The 24,008-nt window shown below is 40.9% G+C and overlaps 1 protein-coding gene across 1 annotated transcript in view; it reads left to right on the top strand.

Moving 5' to 3' along the window:
• Window positions 1-24,008, top strand: part of lta4h (leukotriene A4 hydrolase) — a 56,236-nt gene that overhangs the window by 20,577 nt on the left and 11,651 nt on the right. Inside the window, exons 7-13 of the mRNA XM_078553734.1 lie at window positions 2,148-2,220; window positions 5,948-6,088; window positions 6,333-6,356; window positions 7,611-7,681; window positions 19,544-19,655; window positions 22,298-22,442; window positions 22,554-22,657. Coding sequence (XP_078409860.1) covers window positions 2,148-2,220; window positions 5,948-6,088; window positions 6,333-6,356; window positions 7,611-7,681; window positions 19,544-19,655; window positions 22,298-22,442; window positions 22,554-22,657 — 670 coding nt within the window. The remainder of the gene's footprint in view (window positions 1-2,147; window positions 2,221-5,947; window positions 6,089-6,332; window positions 6,357-7,610; window positions 7,682-19,543; window positions 19,656-22,297; window positions 22,443-22,553; window positions 22,658-24,008) is intronic.

Raw genomic sequence — 24,008 nt, 5'->3', positions numbered from 1 at the left:
AGCTGCACTACAGGGGCAGTTGAATCTGTTAATTGCATGAATTATTTACAAATCTGTTGCATTATAAGGTCATCACTTGGAAGGATAACCCTTCTAACATGGTGTGTCCAGTGGTACAGAAATGCTAAAGGAAATTGGACTGACCATTCTCAACAGAGTGAAAGTGTGCTATAACCAATGTTTGGCATTGCCCAAAGAGAGACCAGTGGGAATCAGGTTCTATGTTACAGGTATATACCTTGGTGTAGGTGACAGTAAATTAAAGTGTAATCAACTATTTTCTAACATTAGAAATATGGAACACAAGATGAGACAATTATGATCAATGAGGGTCATCCAGCTTCCCTTGACTCCTCCATCCAGAAAAAGCTCTCAGCTCCTTTATTGTATCTAATTGGTTCTGACCATTTTGCCTCCACTGCGCTCGAGTTCATTGCCTTTGCATGCAGCGGAACTTCCTGAAAACAGTTCAGTAGAATGTCTGAGGTTTTAAGTTTTCAAAATTGACTTTATATAAATTGTTTGAGGGGGTCATGAAGGGTAAGTGGACCTGTCACATATTATCTTCCTGCTACTAAGGACCTGTAGGATGGAAAATTCATGTTGAATTAACCAACAGGAAGAGACCCACTTTGCTAATATTACCAGCTCAAGGCACAATGTGTGTTTTGTGCACAGATTATGTATGTTCTTCCACAATATATTGCCCATGTGGCTCTAGGTGTGTGATGCCATTGCTGAGTTATGCATCATAGTCTTGGTAGTGATGAGCATGATTGATGTGCTTAGGTCAAAATCATGGAACCCCCTATCTGATATCACTGTGGGTGTACCTACAGCATACTGAATGTAGCAGTTGAAGAAGGTGGCTCACCACCACCTTCGAGAGGGCAATTAGGGATGGGAAATGAATGCTGCCATGTTAGCGACACCCACATCCTGTGAACAAATAAAAAAAGCATGTTTTTATGCTGCAGGAATGCTTGTTTTCAATCGTTTATTTTCCAAGCATTTTCTGTAGCAGATGGCAACTTCACCATGGCTTGGGGGTTGGTGGGAGGTGCAGGGAGAGAGGCAGCGAGTACTGCCTAATATAGCATTGAAGAATTTAGAATGGTTCATTAGTTGCAGATTAACCTACCTTGGCTGGGATTGCAGTGGGAGAACTACAATTGGTTGAGCATTTGAGGGATAGTGTGAAGAGAAATCAAAGTTGCTGCTTATAATTAGGATACAGTGACACCTGTTGGAAAGTGGCTTTATGGTGATATCTCTCATTGGGTGAAACCTCTGCCAACATTTACTGCCTTTGTTCATACATGAAGTGTATGGCAGTGTCACCCACTCACCTAATCAAACACTACCTGTCCCTTCTGTGGCAGAGTGTGCGAATCCAGCATTGAACTTTTTAGTCACCTCAGGATCCATAACCCTGGAGTGGAAGAAAATCATCTTTGGTCCCGGGGACTGCCTGACAAGAAGGACTTTGCCAGACTTTGTTCAGTGTTGGGATTCAAATGAGTTGAATTTGAGAGTTCAAGCTTAACATGCTTGAGTCTTCAATATGTAACCTAGGCTGACATTTTGGTGCAGTACAGCCTGAGGGGATGTGCTGTGTATAAGGTGTTAAACTGAGGCTCCATCTGCTCTCTGGGGTGAATGTAAAAGATCTTATGGCATAATTCGTAGAAGAGAAGGGAGCCCACCTGATGTCTTGGCCAATATTTATCCCTCATCCAATAAAGCAGTAATCTAGTTTGTTTTTTATGATCATTTGGTGAGGTACCAGAGAGCTTGCAGAGTCAGTGGAAGCATATTCCAATGTAAGTCAGCATTTTTGAGGACAAGAGAAAGGCAGAGAAAATGTGGAAGAGGGCATAAAAAAGTACGACTGAGTGCTGCAATATTGAGATCAGTTAATACCTGATGGAGAACCTGGAAGGCATTTTACACTATATATTTAATGTCAGTCATTACCAATTCATAGCGTAAAAGGAGATTAAAAGAATGTGCAGTTGCTAAACTTTAATGCCCCCTTCCAGAATCAGAAACTAGATGCTTGTCCTAAACGTTTTTTAAAAAATACTTGCTACTTATTTATATAATCCACTTGTTACTTAATTATATAAAGTGAATTTACTTTGCAGAGTAATTGGTCCAAGATCTAGAGTCTGGTCAGAGAAAGAGATGGTGGATGCTGCTGCATATGAATTTGAAGAGGTTTGTTTCAAGTGTTGTTCAATGTGTGCTGGAGAGCAGTTGTGTTCCTTCCCTATTTCTGTAGCTTTGGAATGGTCAGCTACACTATCTTACAACACTTCATCTCTGCTGTTCAGCTCGTTGGAACTGTCCTTATCCACTACCTATTGTACTGTAGCCAGATGATCTCCAATGGCTTCAGTTCCCACCCCTGTACCTTGGAGTCCTCCAAGCCCTGTTCCTCAATCCTAATCTGCATGCAGCCCCTCTATAACATCATAAAAGACATGTGGTCAGCTTCCTGACTCCGCCACTGCCCCTTTTTTAGTCAGGTTGCTTGAAAATATTCCCTGTTGGATGAACTGCAAATCCCTTCAGCTAAACATTAGAAAGACTGAAGCTGAGCAGTGGTCATGCTAGAAGGAGCATCAAATGAGGCCTATGGGCTGCATTCAAGGAAGAACCAAAGAGGTTTCAGAATAAGCGTGTTCACACACAGAAAAAGGGTGGGACTCCCATATCTATACATGCCCCATCCTGATGTCAAGAGTGTCTACAGAATGGGGGGGAGGTGATGGTGGAGTGGTATTGTTGCTGGACTAGTAATCCAGAAACCCAGGGTAATGCTCTGAGGACCCAGGTTCGAATCCTGCCATGGCAATAAAAATCTGAAATTAAAAGTCTTAAGGTGACCTGCGATGCCCACATCCCATGCATGAATTTAAAAGAAGGATATTATAAGGCAAAAAAAAGAAAACTTGTCAGATGTCAAAGATATGCAGTAATATTGCAGAAAGCAATATAGAAAATGCAAAGGTGAAATTGAAAATCAGGAAAGCAAAGAGATGACATGAAAAATATTGGCAAGTCAAATCAAGGCAAACGCTAAGACGTTTCATAAATATATAAAAGCTCAGGGATAACTAAGGAAAGAGTAGGGACAATCAGCGACCCAAAAGGTAACCAATATGTGGAGGTGGAAGAGATGGGTGTAATTCTTAATGAATACCTTGTATCTATTTTTACATAGGAAAGGGAGGAAGCAGACATTGAGGATGGTAAGCGTAAACAGGGAGGAAATATTAATCCTTGAACATGGATAAATCACCAGGCCCGGATGAAATGTATTCCATGCTGCTACAGGAAGAATAGTGGAAGCTCTGACCATCATTTTCCAACCCTCCCTGGCTGCAGGCGTAGTGATTGAGGGCTGCTAACATTGTACCATTGTTTGACAAAGAATGAATGGACAGAGTAATAACAGGCCAGTCAGCCTAACCCCAGTGCTGGCCAGATGATTGGAAATAAATTCTGAGACACCGTATAAATTGTCATTTTTAAGGGCATGGACTAATCAAGGTCTGTCCTTATGGATTTGTTAAGGAAAGGTGTGACAGACAAACAAGTTTAACAGGGAGGGCAGTACTTTTGACATGGTCTATATGGATTTTAGCAAGGTTTTTGATAAAGTCCCACATGACAGACTGGTCAAAGTTAAAAGCTCGTGCTTTCTAAGGGAAAGTAGCTTGTTGGATCCAAAATTGAACGTCCAAAGCCCCTCTGTTCCTCTACACTTCTCAGAATCCTACGATGAAGGTCAGATAGATAAGGTAATCAAGGCAAACTAAATATTTTCCTTTTATTGGTAGGGCCTAAAGTATAACAACGAGGTTATGCTAGAAATGTATAAAATACTACTTAGACCACAGCTAGAGTACTGTATACATTTCTGATCACATAGAAGAATGAGTTTGCATTAGAGAGGGTATAGAGGAGGTTTACGTGGATGTTGCCAGGAATGTAGAATTTTAGTTATGTGGAAAGATTGGATAGGCTTGATTTTTTTCTTTGGATCGGAGGAGGCTAAGGAGAGATTTTATTGAGGCATATTAAATTGAGGGGCCTAGATAGAATTGTAGGAGGAAGCAGGTCCTTTAGTGTCCTAGGCCCAACCATCCTCAGCTGCTTCATCAATGACCTTCTTTCCATCATAAGGTCAGAAGCGGGGATGTTTGTGGAAGACCTTGGAATGTTCAGCACCATTCATGATTCCTCATTCTGAAGCAGTCCATGTCTATTTGCAGCAAGACCTGGACAACATTCAGGCTTGGGCTGATAAGTGGCAAGTAACATTTGTGCTACTCGAGTGCCAGGCAGTGATCATCTCCAACAAGAGAGAATCTAATCATCTGCCCATGACATTGAATGGCGTATCAATTGCTGAATGCCCCACTGTCAACATCCTGGTGGTTACCATTGACCAGAAACTGAACTGGACTAGCCATATTAGTACTGTGGCTACAAGAACAGGTCAGAGGCTGGGAATTCTGTGGCAAGTAACTCACCACTTGACTCTCCAAAGCCTGTCTACCAACTACAAGGCACAAGTCAGGAATATGATGGAATACTCTCCAATTGTCTGATGAGTACAGCTCCAACAACACTCAAGAAGCTGGACGCCATCCAGGACAAAGCAGCCTATTTGATTGGCACCCAATCCTCAAACGTTCAATCTCTCCACCACTGACACACAGTGGCAGCAGTGTATTACCTACAAGATGCACTGCAGCAACTCACCAAGGCTGCCTCCAAACCCATGACCTCTACCTCTTAGAAGGGTAAGGGTAACAGGTGCTTAGGAACACCACAACCTGCAAGTTTGCAAGTTCCCCTCCAAGCCACTCATCATCTCGACTTGGAAATATATCATCGTTCCTTCACTTGTCGCTGGGTCAAAATCTTCCTAACAGCACTGTGGGTGTACCTACACCACATTGACTGCAGCAGTTCAAGAACGTTGTTCAGCACCACCTTCTCGAAGGCAATTAGGGATGGGCAACAAATGCTGGTCTGGTCAGCGATACCCATATCCCATGAAAAAATAAAATAAACCTATTTCCGCTAGAATTCTCTAAGCAGGGGGCATAGATTTAAAGTAATTGATAGAAGGATTAGAGGGGAATTGAGTTTTTTTTCACTCAAAGGATGATGGGGATCTGGAATGCATTGCCTGAAAGGGTGGTAGAGGCTGAAACCCTCATCACTTTTATATGGATATGCACTTGAGGCTGTAACCTACAGAACTGCAACCAAGAGCCAGAAGGTAGGATTAGATTGGATCTCTCACTTTTGGCTAGAACGGGCAGAATGGCCTCCTTTGCCAAAAATCTTTTATGTTTCATCTTTAGCTCTTGCCGCATACTCTGTAACTTCAAAACCAATTCCATCCATCTTCCCAACCATTGTCTCAAGCTGAATCAGATTCTTTGCAGCCTTTTTGATCCCAAGCTTGTTTCCAACTTTATTGCACTCCATTACAAATACCTGCACCAGTGTCACTCCACCTCAGTTCCTTCTTTAAGACTGCTTAAAACTCACCTCTTTTATCAAGTTTTTGGTCAGTCTCCTAGGCCTGGCCCTTCCACTATAAAAAAGCAAAGGAAATTAGAGGGATAGTTGTTCAGCATACATGAACATCCTAGCATTAATTTTAGAGCAGCATTGGTGGAAACGGGCCTGGGAACAAGCTCGCAGCACTTTGGACATGGACAAGAGAGGAAAAGGGAATTTATCAATTTAAATACAAAATATTCTGCCTCTCTTGACAAAGTGACGAAAGTGTTAGCAGTTGCATATAGGCTTAAATTATTGAAGAGAAATTCATGCTATTTGTAACTGATAAAATGGAATGCCTTCTTGAGACACTGTCCTAAATACATATACACTAATAAGTTACTTGTGGTGACAGACTGAAACCATGCTGAAGAAAGCTGAAGATCTTATGGGACCATATGTGTGGGGACAGTACGACCTCCTTATACTTCCTCCATCGTTTCCCTATGGTGGGATGGAGAACCCTTGCCTCACTTTTGTAACGCCAACTTTGCTGGTAAGATCTGCAAATGGTTAACTGGCAGCTCTTTAATTCTGTTTCAAAATGCATGTGTTGTGTGAACCGATGAACGGAACTGAATCTGATATTGTAAATGATTATTAAGTGTCACCTTTGGAAACTCATGAATTTTATTGCATATTTATTTGGACAACTAGCATTGTAATGATAACAAGTTTTCATTTCTAGTTCATCTGGCTAAAGGTTGCAAAATGTGTAATGTATTTTTATCTCGTTTTAGGCTGGTGATAGAAGTCTTTCTAATGTAAGTATAATATTTTATCAAAATGGAGCTTGTTGAAATCCTCTCAAACCTCTAAATGAGTTTTGCTAACAGGACTGAGAGGATTCTTTTCAGCTACTGTCATTGCCTTATATCAGCAGCTTGAACAAAGCAAAAATCAATCATAGTGAATCATGTCTTAGACTTTAGTTAACACTCATTGTCCCTTTAATTTAATGTGTTTTGTTGCAGGAGGGAAAAGAACAGTTGCAGAAAGTTCCCTTTTCATTGTTTCCTAACTTTTTATTTTGTTTTACTTGACACTAAGCAACAAATTTGCAAGGGGATTGGAATATAAGAGTAAAGACATCTTGTTGCAATTATATAGAACTTTAGCAAGACCACACCTGGAGTACTAGGTACAATTTTGGCCTCCTTAACAGAGGAAGGATGCACTTGCCTTAGAGTAGTGCAATGGAGGTTTGCTAGATAGATACTTAGGATAAAGTTTCCTGTGAGGAGAGATTTGGATAGAATGGGTGTATACACTCTGGAATTTGGAAGAATGAGATGATCTTTTAGAAATGTATGAAAATTTTGGAGGACTTGATAGGGTGGATGCTGAAAGACAGTTTCCCTTGACTATAGAGGCTGGAACCAAGGGTTATGGTCTCAGGATAAAGTTTCATCCGTTTAATGCTGAGATGAGAGATTTCTTCAATCAGAAGGTTGTAAATCTTTGGGTTTCTCTACCAGATGGCTGTGGATGCTCACTTGTCAGGTGTGTTCAAGACTCAGATTGAGTAATTATGGTGTACTGAGGGAATAAGGGGATATAGAAATAGAGTGGGAGAGTGGAGTTTATGTAAAATTCAACAATAAACTTATTGAATGGCTGAGCAGGCTTACAGAGACATATGGCCTGCTTCTCTTCTTTCTGTCTTTATGTTCTTAATTGCTTTTGTCCCGGCTGCCATGTACTCAACCTTTTGAATACGATGTAATGTTCATCATTGCTTGCTACTTTGTGGTTTAGTCCTGTTGAGGTTGTTTTTTGTTCTTCTGAAGGTTAGGCTTCAGTGATGTTTCCTTTTTCGAGAAATGAGGGGTGGGAGGAAGTAAAATAAAGGCAGTAATTTGTGTCCAGCTGCCATTGATTACAGGCTGCTCAGAGTGCCATGAATGACGAACCCCTCCAGTTCTGCTAGTACAGCTGCTTTCATTCTGATGCACAAACATTAGTGATTGAATGTCAAAGGTTTAAATGATTGAACAGGAAAACATTTGCATTTGTAGGTAATTGCACACGAGATTTCCCACAGTTGGACAGGAAATCTGGTCACCAACAAAACCTGGGAGCATTTCTGGTATGTACATGAATAATGACTGGAATTTCAGTAACTATACTTTTCTTTTGTTTGATCATAGTTCCTTAATCATTTGAATGTTAAATGTAGTCAGCAGAAATGATGCAGTTAGTTAAATTTTCAAAATTCACCAACTAAAAATGGAGGGAGTAATTACCAAATGCATTAGAGTGCCTGCCTGATGTCTGTTTCATTGAAACTAAAAGAATGAAAATTAGGCCTTTTCATTCGAGACCAGGCTCTTTCTGGTAAAGAAGGAAAATGATATCAATGGCTTAAATTCAGAAATGAATTAGACTTGTAACACTAAACTAGTAATGGTAATGCAATCTAAGGATGCTGTTCAAAAATGAGGAAAGCAATTGGATAAGCTATGTATGTGAATGGAATAATTGCAGATGCATTTTAATGCAGACAAATGTAAAGTACAGGATCAAGGAAAGAGAAATGGATAACATATAATCATTGTTGTTGGAATAAAGACTGAATGTGCTGTTGCATCCCAAATCTGTATCTATACTTCCCTTAACTCCAGGCTTGATTCTTTCAAATAAGGTTTCCACCCCTGCCGCAATGCTGAAACAAACTTTATCATAATCACAAATGATATCCCATTGAACTATTCATCCTCAAACTTCTCAACCTGTCTGCAATATCTGACACTGTTGATCACACCATCCTTCTCAAGTGTCTCTCCTCCGTTGTCCAGTAGGGTGGGACTGCACTCACCTGATTTCATACTTGCTTATCCAGTCGTAGCCAGGGAATCACCTGCAATGGTTTCTCCCTGGTACTGTTATCTCTGGAGACCTCCAAGGATCTAACCTTGGCCCCTCCTATTTCTCATCTACATGCAGGCACTCGGCGATGTCAACTGAAAATAAAATGTCTGGTTCCATGTTAGTGCTGCAACTTGCAGCTGTACATCACCACCTCAACTCTCCTGACCACCTCAATGTCTGATTTCTTACACTGCTTGTCTGACATCTAGTACTGGATGAGCAGAAATTTCCCCCAGCTAAATATTGGGAAAATCAAAGCCATTGTTTTTGGTCTCAGCTACAGAGTCCATTTCCCGAGCTGCGGATTGCAACCCTCTTCCCTGGCAAATGATCGAGGGTGAAATAGATTGCTTACAATTTTGGTGTTTCATATTTGCTTCTGATCACGTGTCTTCTCCATAATCAAGACTGCCTACTCACACCTCTGTAGCATTGTCTCACTTTGCCTTGCTTCAGCTCATATGCTGAAACCCTCATCCATGCCTTCAATATCTCTAAATTTGACAATTCCAATTCTCTTCTGGCTGACCTATCTTCCACTCTGTGTAAAATTGAGCTTATCCAAAACTGCTGCCTGTATCCAAGATCGCACAAGATGCCATTCACTAAAACCTATTGCACAAGTACACAGTAATCAAAAAGGCTAGTGCAACATTGGTCTTCACCTCAAGGTGCATAGTATTGAAAAGGGAGGACATGATATGTCAGTTCCACAGACCCTTGGTCAGACACCATATGGAGTACTGTGTTCTGTTTTAGATACCCAATCTTAGAAAAAAAATATTGGCTTTGGAGAGGGTACAGCACAGATTATTCAACCCTTTTAACCCAGTATCATCCTACTGAGAGCAGGTTGCATAAAGTTGGTTTGTATTCCCTTGGGTTTAGAAGGTTAAGGAGTTTATTTTTAGTTCCTTCATTCATGGGATGTGGGCTTCGCTGGCTGGGCCAGCATTTATTTCCCATCCCTAATTGCCCTTGAGAAGGTGGTGGTGAGCTGCCTTCTTGAACTGCTGCAGTCCATGTGGTGTAGGTACACCCACAGTGCTGGTAAGGAGGGAGTTCCAGGATTTTGACCCAGCAACAGTGAAGGAATATTTCCAAATCAGGATGGTGAGTGGCTTGGAGAGGAACTTCCAGGTGGTGGTGTTCCCATGCGTCTGCTGCCCTTAGATGGTGGTGGTGGTGGTCGTGGGTTTGGAGGGTGTTGTCTAAGCAGGCTTGGTGAGTTGCTGCAGTGCACCTTGTAGATGGTACACACTGCTGCCAATGTGTCTTGGTGGTGGAGTGTGTGAGTGTTTGTGGATTGGGTGCCAAGCAAGTGGAGAGTAATCCATCACACTCCTGACTTGTGCCTTGTAGATGGTGGACAGACTTTGGGGAGTCAGGAGGTCTAATAGGGGGGGGTTCAAAGAAATTTCATAGGGGAAATACAATTTCCCCTGGTTGGGGAATCCAAAACAAGAGGACATAATCTTAAAGTTAGGGTTAGCTCATTTTGAAATCAGGAAGCACTTCTTCACACAAAAGGTAGTGGAGATTTGGGATTTGCAGCCCAGAAGGCTTTGGACACTTTTCTTTTGGGGATGGGTTGTCAGTTGAAATTTTTGAGAAGGAAATTGATAGACTTGTGTTGGGTCAGGGTGTCAAGAGATATGGAACATCAATGGCTAACTGGAGCTGAGATGAGCTATTACTGGCGAAAAATATTCAAGGGGTGAATGGCCGCCTCCTGTTCCTCTATAAGTTTGTGTTTGCCTGCTTCCTTCCTTTCGTCCTCACTCCTGAACATCTAACTATTCAAGGTTACCAAATGACCTTTTGTGTGGAACTTTGATAGTAGCTTTGTAAATCTAGGTGCATCACATGATAGGACTTGCTACAGTCTAATTGGTTTGTTACTTCCTCCAAGTCTACAGTTAGGCAGAATTTCTCCTTTCTAAATTAGTGTTCACTGCTAAGTGAGTTATCAGCAAGGAAATAATGTTCAAGTTTACTCCTGTTCATTTCAGTTGTTGTATAATATAGATCTGTACTGGTCTTGTACCCTGGTTGAATATTGGCTTCACTTTGGCCTTTTTCTAAACTGCTAAAGGTTTGGTTAATTGAAATTAAGTAAATCATAAATGGTGTAAAGCTGGGACTTTGAGTGTGGGAACCTTTGCAGAAAGGGAAAAAATGCTGCTTTTTGCCTCCAGTACTTGCAGTGGCTTGTATAAGCTTGAGGCAGTATGCATTTAAAAATTTGTCCAGTGTTCGTAATTAGTTCAAGTTAGTGCGTTTTTAAAAAACGTACATAAAACTAAAAAGTAGATAGAATTTTTAAAAATTATTTCATGGGATGCACATCTCGCTGACAATGTCAGCATTTATTGCTTGTCACTAATTGCCCTTGAGAAGGTGGTGATGAGCCGCTGCCTTGAACTGCTGCAGTCCATGTGGTGTAGGTACACCCACAGTGCTGTTAGGGAGAGAGTTCCAGGATTTGGACGAGTGACATTGAAGGTACAGCGATATATTTCCAAATTAGGATGGTGAGTGGCTTGGAGGGGAACAGCAGGTGATGTTCCCATGCATCTGCTGCCCTTGTAATTTTAGGTAGTAAAGGTCAGGGCTTGGCAAGTTGCTGCAGTGCATTTTGTATGTGGTACACACTGCACCAATGTTGGAAGGGGTGAATGTTTAAAGTGGTGGGTGGGTTGCCGATCAAGTGGGCTGTTTTGTCCTGGATGGTGTTGAGCTTCTTGAGTGTTTAAATAATGTAGACTAAAATATGGCAGAGCACATTGTGTGCCTGGGTTGCAGTAAGTGGGTACTTGTGGCCAGAGAGACTATCTGATTGAATATGCCTGCAGTAGATGCCTCTACTGTGCATCAGAATCACTGGGTTGGGGTCACACTGACACAGAGAGGGCGCAATATCTAGGTAGTTTACTCCAGATCTTGGTTACACTTCGTAGAGAGATGGAGCATCAGAAAAGCGTTGATGTGTCTGATGACGTACAGAGTAGACGGAATCCAGGTGAGATAGAAAGCAAGGTTCTGCAGAAACACAAAACAGCTACTAAGAGCCTATATTTAGGTAAGGCTGACTTCAGTGCAATGAGACAGAGACTGTATAATAAACTTGAGTAAACCGGTTAATAGTTAAAAGGACAGACAATCAGTGGAAGCTGTTCAAAAGATAATTTAATATAATACAGAGCTAGTTTATACCCTTAAGGAAAAGAGGTTTATTTGACAAAGTGCCGTGGCTGACTAAAGAGATGAGACAACACAAAACTAAAAGAAAAAGCATACAAAAATGGAAATACTAGTACAAGATCTGGAACTGGGAGCGATAGAAAGAACAACAAAAGATGACAAAACGGGATAGTAAGAGTCATCTCAACGGATAAAGGGAGTATGAAAGGAAATGCATCAAAATTGGCAAATAATTTTTAGGGAAAAGAGGGTAGTCAGGGCCCCATAAAAATTGATAAATAATATTGCAAATAAAAATAAGGAAATGGCAGAGTTACTCTCAGTATTTATAGTGGAGGAGGGGGATGGCAGGCTGGAAATTCCTAAGAAACTTCTGTTGAATCAGAGGTAGAACTCATCAGAATTAATGTAAGCAAAATACAGTAATGAAAATAATTGCACCAAAGAGTGATAAATCCCCTGGACCAGTGGTTTTCCATCCCAGCGTTTTTAAAAAGAGGTGGGAACATTGCCGATGCCCTAACTGGAATCTTCAAAAGTTGTCTTGATTCAGAAAATCTCTTCATGTTAGAAAATTACACATGCCATTTGATTCAGAAAAAGTGAGGCAGGGCAACTAGGGAATTTATAGAACAGTTAGCCTAACATCTGTTTTTGGAAGTTACTAAAGACTAAGTTAAGGATAGCGTGACCTTGAGAATTTCAGCTGATCAGAGACAACCAGCATAGCTTTGTAAAGGGTAGGTTGTGCCTGATGAACCAGATTTAAATTTTTGAAGAGGCGGCTATAGTAGTGGACAGGGCAATGTCACTGGTGTTATTTATATGGGCTGCCAGAAACATTTGACATAGTCCCTCAAAAGAGACTGTTAGCTATAGTGGAAGCTCATGGAATTGTAGACAAATTATTGACCAGGCTAAGAAATTGGCTGAGCAGTAAGAGATAATGGGCAAGTCCAGTAAATGGAATTAGTGGCTCTGCAGGAACCTGTGTTCTGGTTTAACTATTCACCAGATTTATTCATGTTTTAGATGATGGGATATAAAACCATATATCCAAACTTGCCAATGACAAATAGGTAGCATTGTAAATGGTGTGGATGGAAGCAAAATTACAAAAAGGTATTGATTAAGCAAATAGGTAAAACTAGCAAAGGTGAGTGGTGTGGAACAAAAGCCACCAGGAGGCTGGAGTAAGCTGAAGTCAAAGTCTATTACAGGCATACAGGGGAGAGCCTTCAGACAGAAGTCTCTCAAAAATCATCAGTTACAGCAGAACTATTCAAGCAGCAGTTTATCAGGAAGTGTCCCTTTGTATAATCACCTTTGCCCAGTACACACCGATAAACACACCCAGAGCTCATGATGGAAAGGTACAGAGAGAGAGGAAAAAAACAGCTTTAATACTATGAACTCTGGTAACCCTTCACTTTCCAAATCAGTCCCTCCTGTTGGCCCCTTGACAGATTGTATCTGATCCAAGTGAGCACAACCTACTAGTAGAATTTTCAGCCAACAGGGTCATCTAGGGATCCCACTGGACTCCTGTGGCCATCAAACCCTTAAACATTTGGAATTCTTTTACAGCTTTGTTGGCCGTCCTAGTGATGTCTGGCTAGGCTTGGAATGTGGTGGTTCAAATTATACATTATAAATGTTGTCTTGGTTCCCCTTCTCTGGAGCTGGTTTCAGGAAGATTGATACTGGGTCACACTCCCGGCTGGACATCATTACCATCTGCACAGCATGCAAAATCATCCATTTTTGGTAACAGCGAATACATATGCTGATGATCAGGACGAGTCCCAAAGCAACAGTGGCAGCCATTCTGCCTATTTCCCACCAATTGTATTGCATATGGCTAGCCGCAGCACTGTTGCTGGCCAAGTTCCCCAATACCTTAGCGGCCCCCTTGGTTAAGTTCACCTGCACCCTTCCCTGTGTGATGACCTGCCAACTCCAATCAATATGATCTACAACTGTAGCCAAAGCCCTTTTGAATGCTTCTCGGCCTGCCTTTCTGGGTACTTCCTCTACATTCAGCTTATCACCATGCCAAGGGCCGAAGACCATACCTGTCAGGTTCTTTCCTGCCAGGTGAAAACCTCCCAAGGTGAATGAGTCTGCAACTTGAAAACAAAATGTATGATTATTTTCACAAACCAATCCTTCATAAAGGTAACTCTTCTCGTCAGGCAGGAAACACCACGGGGTTGGGGATGCCTGAGAGCCACCTGTATGGGACTCAATCGTAACCACTACATGTGCCATCTATAGGTCTCATTGTTACATGTGCACACGATGTAATGTGATTCGATACAGCTCTCGTCCATGGTCAAGAGCAAGTGTTAGTGTCTTTTGTCACATATCCACATGACGCCATCCTATATACCAATTCACCCTTAACCACTCTGCGATTTCTGTTCTAAACCCCCCCCTGAATGTGTACTGTTCTTGGTGCCTTGTGGCATTATCAACAAAAACTTGAGTGTGTTTTCCCTACTGCCACTAGTTGTTTGGGTTACTAGTAGTTCTTCTGGTTCCAAATTAATCAAACTCAGGCCACCAACCTTCCTGCGTGCGTGTCTGGGCATGGGGCTGAATCGAATATCCTCAATATACAATTCTATATTGCCAATTAAGTCTCGAACAAGTACATCACAGGCCCATTGCTTGGACTGTGACTCAATTGACTTCAATATATCCCAACAGAGTTAACCCTTTTATTAAACCTGTTCCTTGCAAATCTGCGGCTGTAAGTACATATTCTGTTCCTTGGGCCACAAATTGCAAGCATTTAGTGCATTCCTGTGCCACCCATGAGGTGTGATCATTGTTCAAAATACCCCATGAATTTAGAACTGAGTTAGTACTGCCGAACAGGCCCCCTATGTCCCCAAGTATGCTCTGTTTCTTCTTTGTTCCAGGGGCTATCTGATTCTTATAATCACTGATCAGCTGCCGCGATTTGCTCTCTGTTCAGCCAATTGAGTCAGGATGGCTACTGCAGTTGGCCTCCAATGTGGGTCTTGCACTACTCAAATTATAGGTCACTTCTAAAGAGATCATAGTAACATCATGTAATAACATTTTTGGGTTTCCTATCTTTATCATGCTGCCCTCAGGAGGTGACATAGTGACTGGACATTGTGTCAGCTTCTGCTAACCGCATGATGGCAGATTAAAGCATCTTGCATCAGTATGTCCTAACCAGTTAATAATATCAGCATACAATCCTTGACAATATTGTCCCTCAACTCCTGGCTACCAGATGAACGGGGGCAAATTGGCCCATCCTGAGGAGATTTTTATGCTTCCTCTGGCGTCCTTATCATACACAAGTTCTTCCTGTTACTCAGAGTCAAAGTTTGTCCTCACAAACAGATGAAATCCCATTCACCTGCCATGGTGTCCTTCCCCCACACTCGCCGCAGCCAGGTCGCCCTTCGTATCATTGCTAGCCTTTAGGTGAGAGTATGAGCCCAAATCCTTCTCAAGGGCCTCTATGTAGTCATCACCTTGCGGGGTAAAAAGTCACCTATTCGGGGTGGTTTTTTTATTAACAGCGATCTGGCAGGCCCTGTGAGCATTCCGGATTAGTTAATCGGTAGGACAGTTTTTGGCACGGTCCAGGATTCATTTATTTTCAGTACCTTGGTTTTGTCAGATTCTGCCAACCCATTGCTTATCCATGCATGGCCCCCATCCGCCCTGGTTCTTTTACATTCTCCCTTCCCCCTTTTGGGCACTGCATATACTGCCCGGGATGCGTACAAGTGTCATTGTTAATGTGCACGGTTTTCGCCTCCCATGCTGTCGTGGTTGTCGGGAGGGTAATCGTCATTCTCGCCCACCAGCCTGCCATTGTTCCGGTGCTTTACCTGAAAAAATAATTTGAGATCTGCTGCTGGCCCTCCTGTTGGCAGCAACAGAATGTGAGTGGTGTAACTTCACCTGAGATTAGTGTTTCCATCTACTTCCTCCTCCCCTCCCCCAGTATATCTAAACATACACAGAAAACTTAAAGAAAAAGCATAAAATTGCGCAAAGCTGGGTGGCAGGTCAGAAGGTTGGGCAGAATATGAAGGACACCAAAGAATGACAAGATTAATGAGGGAAAAATTCGAGTATGAGAAAAAGCTAGCTAGAAATATAAAGTCAAAGGATAAGAGTTTCTATAGATAAATAAGAAAAAAAGTTAATAAAGTGAGTGTTGGTCCTGTGGAAAGTGATCCTGGGGAATTAATAATGGAATGTAAAGAGATGGCAGATGAATTAAACAGGCATTTTGTGTCGGTCTTCACTAAAGAGGATCCAAGTAACATCCAAGAAATAGCTGTAAATCAGGAACTGGAAGGGAGAGAGGAACTCAGGAAAATTACAATCACCAGGGCAGTGGTACTTAGCAAACTGTTGGGCTGACAAATCCCCAGGTCCTGATGGACTTCATCCTCGGGACTTAAAAGAAGTGGCTAGTGAGATAGTTGATGTGTTGTTTTTAATTTTCCAAAATTCCGTGGATTTGGGGAAGCTGCCATTAGGTTGGAAAATAGCAAATGTAACTCCTTTATTCAAAAATGAGGGAGACAGAAAGCAGGAAACTACAGTATAGGCCAGTTAGCCTATCATCTCTCATAGGGAAAATGTTGGAAGCTATTATTAAAGATGTTATGACAGGGCACTTAGAAAAATTCAAGACAATCAGGCAGAGTCAACATGGTTTTGTGAAGGGAAAATCCTGGTTAACCAATTTATTGGAGTTCTTTGAAGGAGTCACATGTGCTGTGGATAAAGGGGAATCAGTGGATGTACTGTACTTGGATTTCTAGAAGGTTTTGATAAGGTGCACATAAGAGGTTATTGCGGAAAATAAAAGCTCATGGTGTAGGGGGTAACATATTGGCATTGATAGAGGATTGGCTAGATAACGGGAAACAGAGGGTAGCCATAAATGGGTCTTTTTCTGGTTGGCAGGATGTAACGAGTGGCGTGCCATAGGGATCAGTGCTGGGGCCCAACTTTTTACAATTTATAGAAATGACTTGGCTGAAGGGACTAAATGTTATGCTAAATTTGCTGATGATACAAACAGGTAGGAAAGTAAGTTGCAAAGAGGGCGTAAGGAGGCTACAAAGAGACATAGGTTAATGAGTGGGCAAAGAGCTAGCAAATGGCGTATAATGTGGGCAAATGTGAAATTGTCCATTTTGGCAGGAAGAATAAAAGAGTATTAATAAAGAATATTATCTAAATGGTGAGAGATTGCAGAGCTCTGAGGTTCAGAGGGATCTGGGTGTCCTAGTGCATGAATTGTAAAAGGCTAGTATGCAAGTTCAGCAATTAATTAGGAAAGTTACTAAAATGTTATTGTTTATTGTAAGGGGAATTGAACAAAAAATTAGGGAGGTTATGCTTCAGTTGTATAGGGCACTGGTGAGAACACATCTGGAGTACTGTGTACAGTATTGGCCTCCTTATTTAAGGGAGGATGTAAATACATTAGAAGCAGTTCTGAGAAGGTTTACTAAACTAATACCAGGAATGGGCAGGTTAACTTATGAGAAAAGATTGGACAGGTTAGGCTTGTATTAGCTGGAGTTTAGAGGAATACAAAGCGACTTTATTGGAACGTATAAGATCCTGAGGGGTCTTGACTGGGTAGATATGGAGAGGATGTTTCCTCTTGTGGAAGAATCTAGAACTAGGGGTCACTGTTTAAAAATAAAGGGTCGCCCATTTAAGACAGAGATGAGAATAAATTTTTTCGGAGGGTAGTGAATCTTTGGAACTCTTCCTCAAAAGGCATTGGAGGCAGAGTCTTTGAACGGTTTCAAGGAAGAGGTAGATAGTCCCTTGATAAACAAAGGGCTGAAAGGATATCTGGGGTAGACAGGAGGTTACATTAGATCAGCCATGATCTTATTGAATGGTGGAGCAGGCTCAAAGGGCTGAGTGGCCTCCTACTCCTACTTCATGTGTAGTTCATTGGCAGGCTGTTTCATATCTAACAGTAGGAAGTTCAGTTTAATTGTGCTGCATTACTGATCCTGAAAGTTTAAAGAGAAAAGCAACAGTTGGTACACCTACTGAGCCATTTATTTTTCTTCTTTGAGAAGAGATGCCCTGTTCATTTAGCAGTTGCCATAGCGAGGCAGTATATAGACATGCTTCCAACAAATCTGGGATGTTACTGCACTGTAATGAGTATTATCTGGTATTCCATTGTATCTGTGCAGGGGAGTGGGACATGGTAGAATGCTCTTTCAGAGAGCCAGTGCACACTTCGAGGGATGAATGGCCTCCTTCTGCACTCTAAAGATTCAGAGATTCTGTGTTGCTGGTCATCAGGACTGTGTAGGGCCCTGTCCAGTGGGGCGTCAGTCCAGGTTTAGATGGCATTACCTTTACCATTACTCTGCCCCTTAACTCTGGGAGCTCAAGGAGGTTTAAGCTCGGGTCCCAGTCTATCCCTGTCACTGGTTTCCTACTGCTGCTTCACGTCTGCTTGCACAGTTCCGTCATGCAGCGTGTAATTCTGTCCTTCTGGGGTCCTGATTCACTATTGCCAGCTATGACTCCTTTGTGGAGTCTCATAGCCCTTCCAGTCATTAGCTCAAAAGGGGTCAGTCCTGTTGTTCAATTAGGAGTTGCCTGTAGCTTCATCAATACTCCACTATCCACCCAATTTTTCGCTGTGCATGAAGTTGCTTTTGAAATAGCAGTTTTTAAAGTTCAATTCATATGTTCCACCAGCCCTCAGCTCTGGGAGGATGGTAGGGTATGTGAAACCTTGTTTGACTCCCAGGAGTCTGCATGCAGTCTTCATAACCTTGCTTGTAAAATGGGTTCTTTGGTCAGAGTCTATCTGCAGGAGAACTTCCCACTGTGGTATCACTTCTGCCAGTATCCTAGAAGCTGTATCTGTGGTGCAATTTTGTTTCGGAAACGCTTTCACCCAGCAAGTGAAATGATAACTTTCTGACTTCAGCTTACTCCAGAGTTCTAGTGACTTTTGAGGTTGTCCACTTTGAACCCAAGATGGATAGAGCAGAGCACTTTTTAAATAATGAATAACTAGAAACATTGACGGCCCAAAGAGACATGGGGGGTGGTCCATTGTTAAAATGCCATGGACAGTACGGAAAATAATTTTTTAAAAACTAATTGAATCCTGAATACATATAGCTAGAGGACTAGAATACAAGGGTGTGGAAGTTATGCTACAGCTATATGGTCTACTCCTGTTCCTATGGTATCTGACCATTGTCCTGTGACTCCTTCATAGTAGCTGTAAGTGCCTGTCAAATCAGAATAATTAAAGATAAATTTAGATGCTGCAGTGATGGTAATTAAGGTCGTTCTGGATCAATGGGCTGAATGGTCTTCCTTATTTGGAATTATCAAGCACTTAACGCTGCTCTTTGACCCAACAGCTTGTTTGCTGAACTGCTGCACCTTATCCATACCTCATTACATTTACTTCAGTGGTGACTGCATTTTGCCATCAAGATTTGGACTAGTTGTTTCTGAGATGGGAGGACCATGTGCCAACTTTGTTTGGACATAGTTAAGAGACTTGCTTAATGCTGTTATGTTTTTATACATAACTTCATTGTGCCAACCAATTTTAAGATCATTTTTCTGGCTTTAAGTTAGTTTCTAATTCTACCATTATTGACAGTGCCACAGAAAGCTCACTGCACCATTTGTGTGCTCCCTTATGCTGACAGTGTGTGCCTGGCTGCTCTTCCAGTCAGGCATGGCATGTAGAATATATTTTCCATTCATAAAATAATTTGTTGACCCCATTCATTACCTTGCGGAGCTTTTGATCACACTTGGAGTGAATATTGATGTATTTCTTTAATGACATTAGGTTAAATGAGGGCCATACAGTGTATTTGGAGCGTATGATAGGCCGTTCCATGTTTGACGAGAAATACAGGCAATTTGCAGCTATTGGAGGCTGGAAGGATCTGCTCCAAGCGGTGAGTTAATTAATTGTTATGGTAATCCTAATAATTATGGATTGGTGTACACGTTATGGTTAATGCTCTTTCCGATTACAGTGTCTTGTACTTTATTTTAAGAATAAATAATTAGACCATTTAGATACTTAGTGCAATGTTATACTCCTCTTCAAGTAATTGGAGAGAGATTGGGAGAAGTTGTTGTGTGAGATGAAGATTGACCACAGCAGCTCAGTTAGCTCCCTCTTTCTGCCAGTTTAATTACCATTTTGAGCCTGTGATTACAGCATTTTTCTTATTTCGCTGTTTAGTTATGAACACAGCAGGAGTGGAAGCCAGGGCTGAGGCTCAAGCTAAGCAGCGGGAGACTGGACAAGGGATTGGCCTGACATTGACAGCAGCATTCCCTATGACATGGACAGCAGTGGCAATGACCACAACAACAACTTGCATTTATATAGCACTTCTTTTGTAGTAAAATGTCAAAAGGTGCTTCACTGGAGTGTAAAACAAAATTGACGCTGAGCCAAAGTAAAAGACCTTGGGATAGATGACCAAAAGCTTTGCTAAAGAGTTAGGTTTTAAGGAGCATCTTAAAGGAGGAGAGAGGGTTGTAGACATTTAGGGAAAGAATACAGAGCTTGGTGGGGGGGGTGGGGTGATGCACAAAAGACTAATAGATAGATATTAATTACCAAAAGAGGTTTTTGAGATGTGTGTAAGTGGCAGCTTTTAAAACCTGTCTGTCTTTAGTTTATTCATGCAGCATCTTTCTTCCAGTGGATGGAGCTGTTGCCTTGTTTAAATTTTATAACTTTCTAATCACAAATTTTGTGTGGAATTCTTGGAATTAACCTAATTTTAAACAGAAGTGAAGTATTTTTGCCTTTCCTTGAGTTGACAGCATTGTTTCCTCTTTCTCATACTGTTTGTAATTATATGTGCAAATATAACTGAATACATCTAATAGATTTGTTTCTGCATTGTTCTTTTAAAAAGCAAGTCACTGATCCTTTAATTGTTAAGTGAGTTCCAGTGGCCTAAGTTATGCAGTTGTGTCTCCTATGTGTCGAGGCATTATAACTTGCACTTGGCTATTTTAAAATCCTTTTAATTTCAAGATATTTGTGTTATCTGTCGAGCTGAATTTACTGGTAATGTTTCTTGCTTTGACAATAAAAGATGAAGTAAGGTCATTTTCAGCAGGGTTTCAATTACACGTGTACAAAGATTCAGTTCCAATGAGAAATTCCTGTATTCTATCTTGTACTTTCCTGAAAAGCTAGAGTTTAAAAAGCTACCTTCCTAAAATACCAATTAAGGTTGAAAATGCTTGGTCTTTAAGACCAGACCAGATAATTGATCTGGAAATTAGTCAGGGTATGGAGACTTTGTTCCTTTTGCTAATTAATTTGTACGTGGCCACGAAATTAATAGGTGCTCAGAAATTAGACAGTGTGAGAGCACCTGCTCAATATTAAATGAACCAGTTTGCACCATTGTATCTTCAATTATGATGTGTAGTTTTGTCTTCTGCTGATTTAAATACTAGGAAATTAGTCTTTCCTTTTGCTAGAGGTATTAAATCTGGAGACGCATTGAGATTTGCATTGTCCACGTTCAGTGACGGGTCTACAAAAGATTATTCTGTCCAGATATCCTCTCTAATGAAGCTGTAAGAAATATTTCCTCCAAAGATTTCTTGATCCAATAAAGACTAATTTCATCTTTTGTTTTTAAGCAAATTGCTCTATTTTCTGTTTCACAGCTTCTGTGGCATTCAACCTATTTTTTTGACAATCAGCACCAATTATAAATACATAACCTAGCTTTAGTTTTGTGGTCTCCATTTCCTGGACATTCAAAAATAACAGGAGAGTTTAATGATCTCATGTGATCTCCAGCGATTCTGCAATTAGAGGTTAATTGTTAACTCTGGGCAAGCTCATGCATTTGCAGTACCTAGAAGGACACCATTTTGGTTCATAGACTGTATTTGCTAGTCAATACCATCATTTTGCCTTTATCACAAGGCAAAATTGTTGGCCGGAAGCCTGAACTGTAACAGTATTATCATGGGAAGATGTTTACTACACCTAACGGAAGTGACAAACGAGAACCATTGTTTTGAGTGTTGTTTGGGCAGAATGTGGTAGTTTGTTCTTTTATAGCAACATTGAGTCCTACATCAAATATTACCTCTCAATTTCCAACAGCCGAATCACTAATAATGTGCATTTCACTTCTATGGGACACTGCTGTTGAAAATAAAACCAATTGTATAAATGATTTTCTTTAATTTATAGCATTACAGCCCTGGCATTTGAAAAAATTGAATTTTAGTAACTATTTTAAAGACATCAGTAAGCCTGCAGAGGGGGATAAAAATAAATTAACCCCTGGCCTCTGAGTTGATTTTTAAAAAAGGAACTAATTTTAATTTTGGTGTTCTCCACAGATGCTGCCTGATCTGACAATTTGTATTATCCTCTTTTTGTTTCAGATCTGCAATATGTTGCTTTTGTACTAATTTTGGTTTGATTTTCTGTGCACAAGGATGAAGCATAAACTTTAAACTGTTAATAGGTCCTTATGATCTCATTAATATGTGGTATCTTTTCAGAAATTGATAGGTAATTAAAATTCATGTTTTCTGTTAGATTGAGACATTTGGTGCTACTAATCCTCTGACCAGCCTGGTCCCCGGGCTCTGTGATACTGATCCTGATGATGCATTCTCATCAGTTCCATATGAAAAGGGATTTGCTTTACTCTATCATTTGGAGGAGCTACTTGGAGGACCAGGTAAATGTTACATGTTAGAAATTAATATTCAGCTTTGTAAGTGGACATACTGATTTGAATTTCTATAGATCTGTCAAACTTAAGAAATCTATTTTTCTGAACTTTTCCTAGACGTCTTCATGGGGTTCCTCAAGGCGTATATTCAGATATTTGCCTACAGCAGTGTAACCACGGAAGACTGGAAGAATTGCTTGTATTCATATTTTAGTGATAAGGTGCGTACCTTTAAATCAGTATGTGAAATAAAGTATTTTTTTGTCATTATTTTAGTTTGGACTTTCTCTGCATCTCTTTAAATGTCAGTAATTCCAGAAAAATAAAAATCTGAAAATTATTAGCTTGTAGATGCAGGTCTTTAAGTTTTGGTTTTGCAGTTTTCACTGTTAACTTCATTCATAGAAAAACAGTAACAATGGTGCCTCAGAGGGAACATTTGGAATCCACGCCTCTCCCCACCTTCCACTTGCTAGCTGAAGAGTAGCCTTACACCATGGAATGGGCCAGCCACCATGCCTAACAACCACATGACACTGCAAGAATTAGTAGCCTAAGTTTAATTTAGTTTCTATAACACTGGTTACATTATTATTATTATTGACCATGTTAAATGCAGCGTCTCTATCCTCGCATGTGCGATCCTAACATTGGTAAGCCTTCCATGCTCACCAGAAACATTTCCTTAAGATTCTTGGGTTAACCATTTGAGAACAGGTCCTAGAAATGCAATGGCACTTTGCCCATTTTTCAAACACAAAACAGCAACAAAGCCTCCAATATAGTAGGACATTACGAGCTAGAAATGCACCATCTGCCATATTGATAAAGGCAAAAAAAACGATGTTCAATAGAACCAGGTCTACATGGTCCCTAGCTAGCAGTCCTTAATGGGGCTGCTGCAGTCTGCCACCAAAACATTGAGTTTTTATAAGCTTCCGGCTCCATATTAAAACTATAAGACAAAAGGTAGCTAAATCGTTCATTGGTTTGATGTTTAAGTTGTTCACTCACAGAACAAATGCAGTGAGCAATTTGTTAGCTGGTCTAGGTAATCAATAGACACCTTTCATTCATTGTGTTTTGGGGTTCCTTGACCTGGGTACTTTCTATGCCATCATGTCTGACATGGGTCCTTCCCTCTGATTGTGGACATGGAAATAAAAGACTCAGGAACGCAAGTCAATTGGGTTTTTGAACAGAAAGCTGCTAGAGTGTGTGTTTGTTAGATTTGAGGATAGAATGTAGGAGATTGTTTTGCAAAGAACTCATTGACTAGGCAAGGGTAGAGTGTCCATTGTATTCCATTACCACATGAATAATGTTATACTGATTTGAATTGAGTGAGTCTGATCATAACTGTTGTGCTCATTTGGAAATAAAATGGCTAAATGTTTTTTCTGGCCGCACTTCACAGAAGTGTGAACAATTGAACTGCTGAAGGATTGAAGAAGCTCAATTGGGGCAAGTGAAAGATGCAGGATAATTTTAACTTCCAAAAACTTGAGATTTTGGGTCAGGTGTGAGATTAAAAACCTGAAACGGAAATTCAACCTGCTGACTCCTGGCATT

Source organism: Cetorhinus maximus, chromosome 12, assembly GCF_964194155.1.
Source record: "Cetorhinus maximus chromosome 12, sCetMax3.hap1.1, whole genome shotgun sequence".
NCBI lineage: Eukaryota > Metazoa > Chordata > Chondrichthyes > Lamniformes > Cetorhinidae > Cetorhinus > Cetorhinus maximus.
Note: the sequence above shows the minus strand (reverse complement) of the source record. Positions and strands in the feature narration are given on the sequence as shown.